Raw genomic sequence first — 9,327 nt, 5'->3', positions numbered from 1 at the left:
CCAAATCTTTTCAGCTGTCAATACATACAAAAGAGCCTCCCCCTATTCCCCTGACTCCCCCCCCCCCGACACACACACACACACACCCATACACTAAACAATAGTGGGGAAGATAAAAAAAGGAGAAGAAAAGTTGTTTTTCTTTCCAACCAGGGCCAATTCTAGTTCACTGTAGCCTCTTGTTGACAGTGGGATTTGTCCAGTGGAAATCTCATACAGTATTCATCACCAGTAGATCTAGTGTGTGAGCAGCCTGGTTCAACTAGACGGGATTGGCAGTTTGATTTTTTTTTTAATCAGTTCTGTTTGAATAGTGTTTTCTCCTATTCCCCCCCCCCCCCACGCCCGTGCCTGACTTGCGGTCACAGCTTGTCCTAGCTTTGTTTAAAAGTACATCTCAGCGTATGGCTTGTAGCGCTGTGTGTGTGGTGATACTGCAACATTGTGAAGTTTCTGGGTTTTTGTGCCGTTGTTACTCATCTGTTGTGCCTTACAATAAACTGCGTTTGTGCCCGGAATCGAGTTGGTGTCCACATTGACGTATGGTAATCCAGTTCAATGGATCACAAAGACATGCAATTCATTACAATGGGCTGTTTGCCTCTGTGACATGAAGACCTAACAACCGATTTCAAACTCAGAGGTGTAATTACTAAAAATCGTTCTCTCAAAGTACAACCCACGTTTGACATTATTCTAACACAAACAAAGACAGGTTTGGAGAAGGCGCCTATGTCTATATGTTGCGGATGGGAAAGCCATATTTATTTTGTGACAACAAATTGTTGAGTGGATGAACATTTCATGAATCTTGTTTTCTGGAGCAATATAGTCTTGATTAAATTATGTTTGTTTATCAGTATAGTTTTGATTTGGAATTGGGTTAGGTTAATCATTATCGTCTTCATCTGAGTTTAATCATGTGTTCTGGATCAGTACAGCCCTGAATGTGTTGATATCCAATCGTTTTTAAGCATCCATTGATTTGTGCGTTCTCTATTCAGGGGAGAACATGGGCTCCGTTCAGAGGGCGTCGGAGCCGCGAGTTTCTCCAAGGCACATAAAACCAGGAATATTTGTGGGGACCTAGTGTCGTTAACTTTATGAGTGAGATTCTCTGTGCCATATTTCATTAAAACGAATCCTGCTGGTTCCCCTCTTTCCTCTTTCTCTTGCTGCAGACCCACACTGGCACGGCTGTGTTAGGGGCAGAAACACAAACGCATACATTTGCATTTAAATACTTTCTCGAACACAACACGGAGGCAGAATGGTGAACCTCTGCCTGGTTTCATGATGTGAGCAGGTTTGACCGAGAACATCCAAAAGCTGCTCTTTAATGATTGCACTTTCAAAATCTTTTTAAGACTTAGATTTTTCAACATGGTTTGACATTAACATGTCACAGCAATTTAATTTATGCATGGCCACGTTATTCAACACTGCTCAGAGATTTGTGTTGCTGTTTGTCTGCCAATTGCCTGTCATGCTTGGTGTCTATGTAGGAATATGTGTTGGCGTCTAGTTTTCCTTCTGGGGATTAATGCATTTTATTATACCGTTTCATAACCCCAAACCCTCAGCCATCCAAAGGGCACATAGAAACTCTCCCAAAACCCAGAGGGAAGAAACCTTGAGATGAGCGAGAGACCAGAGAACAGAATAAGACTTTATTGTCCAGCCTGGGCTGGCAATGTGCTCTTGGCCTCACTTCTGAGCCATTAAAAGCAAATTCACATCACATGCGGACACATATTCCATTAAACACCCCATGAAACAAGTTTTGCTCGATGGCAGCAGGTCATCGGGTCGAGCCGAGACGCCACAGGAACGCGTGACGAGTATGTCAGTCGCTCAGGAGGTAGAGCGGGTTGGCTGGTAACCGCAAGGTTGCTAGTTCGATCCCCGGCTCCTCCTAGCTGTCTCCAAGTGTTGAGGTGTCCCTGAGCAAGGCACCTAACCCTTACTGCTCCTGACGAGCTGGCTGTCACCTTACGTGGTTGACTCCGCTGCCGGTCTATGAATGTGTGCCTTAATGGGTGAATATCAGGCAATATTGCGAAGCGCTTTATAAATGCAGTCCTTTAACCATTCACCATGTCTCACCGCCGTCGCGTGTTTCCTCTTCCTCCTGCAGAGACACTGCGGACAGTGATCGCTCGTGAGCTGCTGTGAACCGGAGAAGGACGCCATGGAAGTGAAGGAGCGCCGGCCGTACCGCTCTCTGACCGCGCGGCGCGACGCCGAGCGCCGCTACACCAGCTCCTCGGCAGACAGCGAGGACGGCAAGACCAACGCCAAGTCCTACAGCTCAAGCGAGACGCTGAAGGCCTTCGACCAGGACTCCCGCATGGCCTACGGGACCCGGGTCAAGGACCTGGTCCACCATGAAGTGGACGAGTTCAACAGACAAGGTGAGGGTTTTGTTGGGTGACCCCTTGACCTCTTGATGACCCTAACCCTTGAGGAGCCTTAGCCTGACCCCTGACCCCTGACCCTTACCCAAAGCCACCACAAGGTGGACGAGTTCAACAGACATGGTGACCGGTTTTCTTCGGTGACCCCTTGACCTCTTGATGACTCTAACCCTTGAGGAGCCTTAGCCTGACCCCTGACCCCTGACCCTTACCCAAAGCCACCACAAGGTGGACGAGTTCAACAGAGAAGGTGTGAGCTCATAGATGATCCTGTACCAATCGATGACCCTGACCTAAACCCTGACTTTAACCCTTACCCTATTCCTTAAGCCTTATTAATCTTGTCTGATAAATTGCCAGGGGTACGCCGCAGGTATCTAAGTTACCACCATAGTTTACATGCACCTCTCCAAAAATCACACTACAAGTTGGGATGCATAACCTTAATTACATCACTGGTGTAGAGACCCAGGGTGTAGAGACCCAGGGTGTAGAGACCCAGGGTGTAGAGACCCAGGGTGGAGAGGCCCAGGGTGTAGAGACCCAGGGTGGAGAGACCCAGGGTGTAGAGACCCAGGGTGGAGGGACCCAGGGTGTAGAGGCCCAGAGTGTAGAGACCCAGGGTGTAGAGACCCTGAGCTTAGAAAACCGGGCTGCACAGACCCAGGGTGTAGACAACCAGGGCATATAGACCCAGGGTGTAGAGACCAAGGGCATATAGACCCAGGGTGTAGAGAGAGAGACCCAGGAGGTAGAGACCCAGGGCACAGTGACCCAGGGCGTTCTACCCACAGCATCTATTCGACATCTTCGACCGTAATAAAAGACCCATTTCCCATTTCCATCTCATTTCAGCTGCACAAAAGGGCTTTTGTAATGTATTCAGGGAATAAGTAAATGTGAGAGGAGATTGAGAAGAGTTTGTGAGTGTGTCAATGAAGCAAGCAAAGCAATGACTATAAGTCTCAAACAGGTTGTATGAGCACGCTAAAACTTTTCACTTTTTAATACGACGAATGGTATGGCAACTTAACATGATCTGAGGCATCTTAAAAATGAGAACTTTCCATTCCCCCAGCCATATCGGTAGAACAATAACAATAAAAGAAAGTAATCAATATGATATCTCACCCATCCAGGTCTCTGCAGCAGCAGGAATAATGTCGTGTTGTGCTATAAGTTGAGAGAGCACTCTTGTCTAGGAGGCTGTCTAACCGTTGTTCGAATAAATATGATCTTCAGACATACCCGCCTTAATAATTCAGACACACTTCAGACATAAAGCCCTGATGCGTTCTATTGCGTCCGTCTGTGTGATGAAACCAACAACTTTGTGTTTCGGTTCCTAAGCCTGTTAGTACATGCTGACATCATAGCCATCCAGTGTGCGGTACCAATGCACACAGACAAGGAACACATTCATTAGCCCACTTTTACCGTCTGTATTTACAAGCCTATTACACACTGTTGTGTTTACTATTTAGTCATTTAGCAGATGCTTTTATGCCAAGCGATATTATAGTGATTTCTTTTGTATGTATGTCATGAAAGAGCAGGTAGGAGTTAAAGAATCTCAGTCAAGGGGGAGCATTGGGGTTTGAACCCGGAACCTTTGGGCAGGGATGTACAAACACCCTAATCACTAGACTATCCTGCACCCTTGATGAAGATTTCCTTGGACCTCCATCTGATATCAGAGGTCACTGTGTAACTAGCAGGAAATTCTATAACTAGGTGAAGATGTTGCTCATTGATTTTCGTGAGGTGAAGAAGACATAGCAGTCCTCCCCCCCCCCTCCCTGTGATTCTACTGATTAAACACCTTATTGATTATTTCGCAAAAACAAATCCCAAAATAAAGTTGATATGGCTACAGACTGGAATAATAATAATAATAAACCAGATAAGTAAACAAACCTGAAGGAATAAATTTACTTAAATAAGAGAGGAGATCTTGTCAGTACTGTTTGTGTACGTGCATGCAAGTTTGTGCCGCCTATAAACCTGACAAAGATATGTTATTCAAAAATAGATCAACAGCCCCAATTGATTTTCCTCTGTGAGCTCAACAGACAGAGAAACAGAACATAGGAATGCGTTTCATAAGACAGGTGTTCAGACCGACCCCTGTGTGTACAACATTTTAAACCGCACATTTGATACACAACACAGTTCCTTATACCTCACAAGCATCTGTACACGAAACTGGGACGGAATAATAATGAAATAACAAATAACTGACTGAAAACAGTCATCATTAAGTGATCAGGTCTCTCATCTCGGGTTTTAAATGTGGCATTTAACGACGGAAGAAGTTTGAGGTCTGGGTTGAACTCTGTGAACTGCTCTGTAATAATGAGCTTGGCGCGTATTTCTCCTACGGTGTTTTTAATTATGCACCCTCCTATTTTTTGTCTGTATCCAGATGAGCTGTTGTGGTGATTTGGAAATAATAGCGTTTACTCAATCTGAATGCATAATGTACTGTCCTCTTCTCTGTAACACTACAATTAGCGCAGGTATCCCACCTACTGGCAGCCGTCTTCATCTTCATATTTCATTCTGCAGGCCTGCTTAATATTTCAGCGCTGCTAACATTTCTGTTCATTTTTTTGGTCCTGCAACAAATTCCTTGTATTGAATTTGGTTATATGTCATGAAAGGCATATTGTGGGTTTGCATGATTTCTCTCTCTCTCTCTCTCTCTCTCTCTCTCTCTCTCTCTCTCTCTCTCTCTCTCTCTCTCTCTCTCTCAAACCGTACAAAATCAACACATTTGCATAGACTGACAGGCCCTTAAGACTTTATGGCATTACAGTAAATGGTAAAACGGTATGGTGACAATTACAGAAATTGTCCAAAAGGTTATACACAATAGACTTAGCACACAACAACATTTTGTGTGTTAACAAACATAAGGCTGTTTGATGTGTTCTGTTTGCAGGACATTACATATTTTTGTTTTTACATGTATTTCATGGGTTTTGCGCCTTTTTTTTACGGTCAGGACATGAGACAGGAAAGTGGGTTGAGAGCGCGAGAGGGAATGACACATTCCCACCATAGCCTACGAGCAAGGGTTAGAATCTAACCTCTGTCGCTGCAAGGCGTGCCGCCCACGCAGTAAGCCTGTTAGTGGGCTGAACCACCAAGCCTCCGGATGTCTCACATCTCTCCCTTCGCTCTGCACCCAGGAGCAGACTTCTCCCTGCGGGACCTGGGCTTCGGCGAGGCCCTGCCCTCCCACGTGCCGGCGGTTGGGTACCGCGGCGAGCTTGGCCTGCAGCACCGGGACTACTCGGTCAGCGTGGGCTCGGACGCCGACACGGAGACGGATGGCATCATGTCCCCGGAGCACGCCGTCAGGTTATGGGGCCGAGGAGGCGCCGGCGGAAACCCCAAGTCGGGCCGCAGCTCCTGCCTGTCCAGCCGGGCCAACTCCAACCTGACCCTGACCGACACGGAGCACGAGAACACGGAGAGCGGTAGGACAACCCCACCTCTATACACCCCCCCCCCCGCCTGTTGTTCTCTTCCCCACCCACGGAGAATGGTGGCACCGCTGGTCGATGCCTCTCACACTGATCTATGCTGGACTAAATGAGACGCGCGCGTGTCTGTGTGTGTCTGTGTGAGTGGATGGTTGACTTTCTTATTTATAATGTCGAAAAGACTGGTTGCTTCGAGTTCCGTGTGTCGGGTCGGTTAAACCTCTTATTTATAATGTTGAAAACAAAGCACGACCTTGGTTCAGTGTCTGTGTGCGCTCGACTTTCCGGTTGGTTCATTCAAAGGTCTGCTGGTTTGAAAAGGCGTGTGGTTTGCGTTGCGTTTGGCCATGCAGTAAAAATCAAAAGCGACGCTGGCGTAGGGAATCAGACTGTAGGATACTCTGTATTTGGGTTTGTTTGGTATCTGGTTCCTTTGTTGGGATCTTTGATACCGCATAGACAGGGCCTTTATTACAGCCCTACACTATAGTCTGAGAAGGAAACTATGCTCTTGAGAAGTACCCCACTGCAGACTTAATAAATTGGAGTTGACATTTTCGATTAATATCCTCAACTCTATTACTTCTTACCCGAAGAGCTGCTGAATAAAATCTTCCAAGTGTCTGAGATCTGACTCCTGGAGGCCAATCAGTTGGCAGATTCCCAGCATGGATCTGTCTGATTCACTCCCCGACTGTTTCCCCTGTAAAAACCTTAGAGATTCGAAAATGTGATATTTATAAATATACAAATAGATACAAACATGAGTAAAAAAAAAAGGCCATATTAAAACCCTTTGAAACTTACTTGGTACTTGTTTAAGACCAATAAACACAAACAGACTCAGGGTCATAGGGTTTTTTCGTGAATTCTGGAAGATTAATTACTTCAACATTCGTAAGTGAACTCGCATGCATCAGATGTACAGTAAAACCCAGATATTTGTGGAAAATACCAGAGTGTGGTGGAAGGAGGCATCTAGTGGGAGAGTTCCTCTGCTAATATCCTTAACTAAAAGACTTTTGAAAGGCGGATCAGCTGGATGTTGATTTACTCTGCTTACAAGAACCATCTGTTGGCACCCTGGGTTGAAGCGAGCGCAGACAGCAGCTCCCAGTGGCAGGCGGTTTACCCAAGTCAGGCTGGTCCTGCTCGAATCACAAGCAGAAAGAGCTTTATTGACGGCTATGTTGGCACATAAAATAATTCTTTTTCCTGATATGTTGTGATTTGCGACGTGAAGAAGAGTGAAAAGTGTAAAAAGGATGTAAAAGTACAAAATACACAAGTACATTTTTTAATTTTGGAATTGCAATATCAATCCATTTTTTTTCCCAGTTGAAAACAGTTCTATTTGGGTCTCAAGAAATAAAACATTTCTATGATATTTTTGACAAAAACAATTTATAAAGTTTTAAAAAGAAAACCAAAAAACGCTTTTCCTGAGTTCTGGTTTTCTATTGGCTGTTCCCCCTAGCTCGAGCGGGTATGAGATGGGCTTTGACCCCCGCAATTGCCTCTACGGAACCCATTTTTCAAAAAAACTTTCACGATTGCTCAGATTCCATTTTTTTTTAACTCTTAGCAGAAGTTCTCCTGGGGTTTACAATAGGTTTACGAAGCTTTATAATAAATACAATATTATCTGAGATCCAGAATCTCAGATGTAAAGCTTGAAAGAGTGCAATGCTTCTGAATAAGTCAGTGTGTGTGTGTGTGTGTGTGTGTGTGCGTGGGGGGGGGGGGGGGGGGAACACTAGCTAACACAAGCTACCCGTAGCTTCTTCGAAAGTTTCCAACAAAATAGAATTTTCCATTTTCCTCTGTGCCCTCCCAGACTGACTCAGCCATTCGGTTCGAAGCAAAACCCCTGAAGCCGCCCTCTCTCTCTCATTTTAAGAGCGCAAGACGTGTCTTTTTGACACATTAAGTCCAGGCAGGGTCGCCCATCATGCATATTCACGTAGGTCTGCCGCCGCCGCCCGCCATCACTCCCCCAGGTTGAGGGGGGAGGGGGGCGCTGGGTCTGGGTCTGGGGGGGCCCTCCTCCCCCAGCCCAGGAGAGGTGAGCGGTTCAGAGCACAGCCACAGAGTTATGTATTAGGTTCTTATTCCAGCTGACAGCCCGGAAACCTGGAAGTGAGGATCTGTTTAGCACTGTTTAGCAACCCCCCCCCCCCCCCCCCACCAACCCCCCAATCCTCTCCTCCATCCCCCACCCCCTGCTTTACCTTCCCCCCCCCCCCCCCCCATTCTCTGCCCGAACATCCCACCTGCCAGGGGCTCAAGGGGTCCTGTTGCATTGTATATAATTAAAATATTGTCCTCCAGAGAGAGAGAGAGAGTGTGAGTGTGTGTGTGTGTGTGTGTGTGTGTGTGTGTGTGTGTGTGTCTGTGTCTGTGTCTGTGTGTGTATGCGTTAGTCAGTCTCTAAATGCTTAGCTCAATCAGAGACTGAGGCAAAAAATGCGTGGAAACATTTGGATTCAAACAAATCTGCCTTGCAGAACCAATCCAAAGTCTTCTGGCATGACATGCAGAAATTGTGGATGATTGCATACAATGTCCTAGACAGCGAGTCTTTCTTGTCGTAGGTTAAAAATATTCAAACAAAGTTCTTGGAAATCTTTCATTCTATCTTGTGGACTGAGCACACATTCAATGAAAGGAATCAAATAATGTGACGTTGCTGGGGAGATCCATTTTCAAAATTTTAACAAGCTCTCCCAGTTTTTCAAAGTGATCCGCTATATCTCTAGCCTGTTTCACAACAGAGGAAAGTGGGGGGAGAGCATCCTTCCAGGTAAGGCCACATTTCCTGCAAAATGTAAGGGGCTGTTAGCGACCGTCCTCGCTGTTCAAACATCTAGATCGCATTTAGAAAACCCCAGATGTTTGGTGGGCATCGAGTCTAGGCACCAGTAGACGCCTCTGTATGTTTGTGTTTGTGTACTTGTAATGTCTTTCTGTGCCTTCAGTGGGTGTATCTATATTGATCTTAATGTGTGTGTACATTTGTTGGTGGTGGTACAGCAGGCTACTATAGTTCCCCTAGCTGGCTTAGCCCTATTAGAGACAGTGGCACAGCAGGTTGCTATAGTTCCCCTAGCTGGCTAAGATTTAAGATACAGTGGTTCAGCAGGTTACTTTAGTTCTGCTAACTGTCGTATCCCTATAAGATACAGTGGTACCGCAGGTTCCTTTAGTTCCGCCAGGTCTCTTAGCCCTTAAAGAAACAGTGGTGCAGCAGGTTACTAAAGTTCTGCTAGCTGTCTTAGCACTAATCTATTATGAGAACCTATAGCCTCTTTCAAAGCAGCTGGCTATTGTGGTCAGCCAGGCGGAAAGAGCCAGCATTCAGCATTTCCATTCAGTAATGCCTAATAACAAATACAGTTTATATATGGCAAGTTAATTAA

At 45.8% G+C, this 9,327-nt stretch overlaps 1 protein-coding gene across 1 annotated transcript in view; it reads left to right on the top strand.

Annotated features, from left to right (window-relative positions):
- Window positions 1-2,191: 2,191 nt before the first annotated feature.
- The window catches only part of tenm4 (teneurin transmembrane protein 4), a gene marked incomplete at both ends in the record, with an annotated part of 154,725 nt that continues 147,589 nt past the window's right edge, over window positions 2,192-9,327 (top strand). Inside the window, 3 exon segments of the mRNA XM_079732971.1 lie at window positions 2,192-2,414; window positions 2,882-3,085; window positions 5,612-5,902. Of these exon segments, the coding sequence (XP_079589097.1) occupies window positions 2,192-2,414; window positions 2,882-3,085; window positions 5,612-5,902 (718 nt within the window).

This window comes from Pollachius pollachius (assembly GCF_949987615.1).
Source record: "Pollachius pollachius genome assembly, chromosome: 3".
NCBI classification, from domain to species: Eukaryota; Metazoa; Chordata; class Actinopteri; order Gadiformes; family Gadidae; genus Pollachius; species Pollachius pollachius.
The sequence above is the reverse complement of the archived record's forward strand: the minus strand, read 5'-3'. Positions and strand labels throughout refer to the sequence as shown.